The 1,368-nt window shown below is 35.2% G+C and overlaps 1 protein-coding gene across 1 annotated transcript; it reads right to left on the bottom strand.

Moving 5' to 3' along the window:
* Positions 1–597: 597 nt before the first annotated feature.
* On the bottom strand, positions 598–1,338 carry LOC119644178 (probable ATP-dependent RNA helicase DDX55 homolog). Its single transcript, XM_038043702.1, has 2 exons — positions 1,010–1,338; positions 598–943 (listed from the first exon to the last, which is right to left on the bottom strand). The coding sequence occupies exons 1-2, from the start codon at positions 1,109–1,111 to the stop codon at positions 869–871; spliced, it is 177 nt and encodes a 58-aa protein (XP_037899630.1). The 5' UTR covers positions 1,112–1,338; the 3' UTR covers positions 598–868.
* Between the last annotated feature and the right edge of the window lie 30 nt (positions 1,339–1,368).

Genomic DNA, 1,368 nt, shown 5'->3' with positions numbered 1-1,368 from the left:
CGGATAGGGGATGCGCTGGTTAGTATTAATCGCCATCCCTGAAGGACGAAGAGACTTTTTTTATTATTTATGTTTTACTTTCTCTACTGGACTCACACACCAACCAGGGATGAACCAAGGCAGCTATGACACTCGCGAAGTTTTCGGTTCTTTCTTGCAGTGCTCGCGATATTAAAAACGTAAAACGTACAAGTAAAACGAGGAAAACGAAACAAGCCAGTAACAGTACGACAAGTCGGGTCACCTCGCTGGTTCCTTCTCCTTGCCCCAGCCATTATCTACAAACTTCCCTGTACCAATAAAGTTAAGAAATCATAACACCATTCCCCCCGAAGGTCCTGATTATTTATTAAAATTTTCTTGCAACGGATCCTGGATTGGCTGAGTCATACCCTGCCTAAGGAAACTCGTTACAATATATATATAAATAAAGCATATATATATCTGCTTTTCTTTCTTTTTTTAACTTTATTGAATATGTTTAGTTACTACAATATAAATTTACAAAATACAATAATAATACAAATATGCTAGGAACAATAACAGCATAACCATTCAAGTCCAGTGACTTTTTACCTTATTTCAAAATACGATGAAACGATCCCACCAATTTAAACCTTTTTAGTAAAGATGCTGATTGGTTGTGATGGTTGGCCCCTTGTTCTGTATAGATTTTATATCCTCTTCTATGCTGCCTCCACCTACTATAAGTTTTTGACGTAAATGCTAAATGTAAGACTTGCAATACCTCCGAGATTTGTAAAGCCAATTCTCTTGTGGGTGAGATAATTATAGCGCCAATTTCTTTAGGAGTCCACAGTGACTAATTAGGCCTGCGACTTCATTTCCAATAAAGGCACTTAAAAGGCTAATGTTTTTCTGAGCCAGTCACAGCCTCCGCAGAAACATCTTTGCATGACATAAGTAACGGTACAGCAGAAGCCTTTGATTAGAATTATAAAAATTTCCTTTAATATCGCAATGAATTTAGAGTATGTATTAAGGTTACCTGAACAGGTGTCATTAATTCAAAACCCATACTTTCAACAACGCCTAATACGGGCCTAGATAACGGTGGCTTTTGCAATGAGCTCCACTTCTTACGTGACATTAACAACTTAATAGCCAAAAAAAACTTAATATTTACTATTTTTTATTTTGTAAAGAAATTATCCACGTGTTTGCAAATTCTTTTTTTACACTTTTTCTTAATATTTTCTATATTATTTTAATTACTAGGGCGCAGGATGATAGCACCCTGAAAATCTTCTCGATATTACAAAATAAAACAATATTTAATAAGTAAAAATGCTTTGAATAATCTCTTTTTTTGTCAGTCAGCTTTTCTCTTCCGAGCGAACATTACAT

The sequence above is a fragment of the Glossina fuscipes genome, unplaced genomic scaffold, assembly GCF_014805625.2.
Source record: "Glossina fuscipes isolate IAEA_lab_2018 unplaced genomic scaffold, Yale_Gfus_2 95253, whole genome shotgun sequence".
Classification (NCBI taxonomy): Eukaryota; Metazoa; Arthropoda; class Insecta; order Diptera; family Glossinidae; genus Glossina; species Glossina fuscipes.
This window is presented reverse-complemented; position numbering and strand designations above follow the sequence as displayed.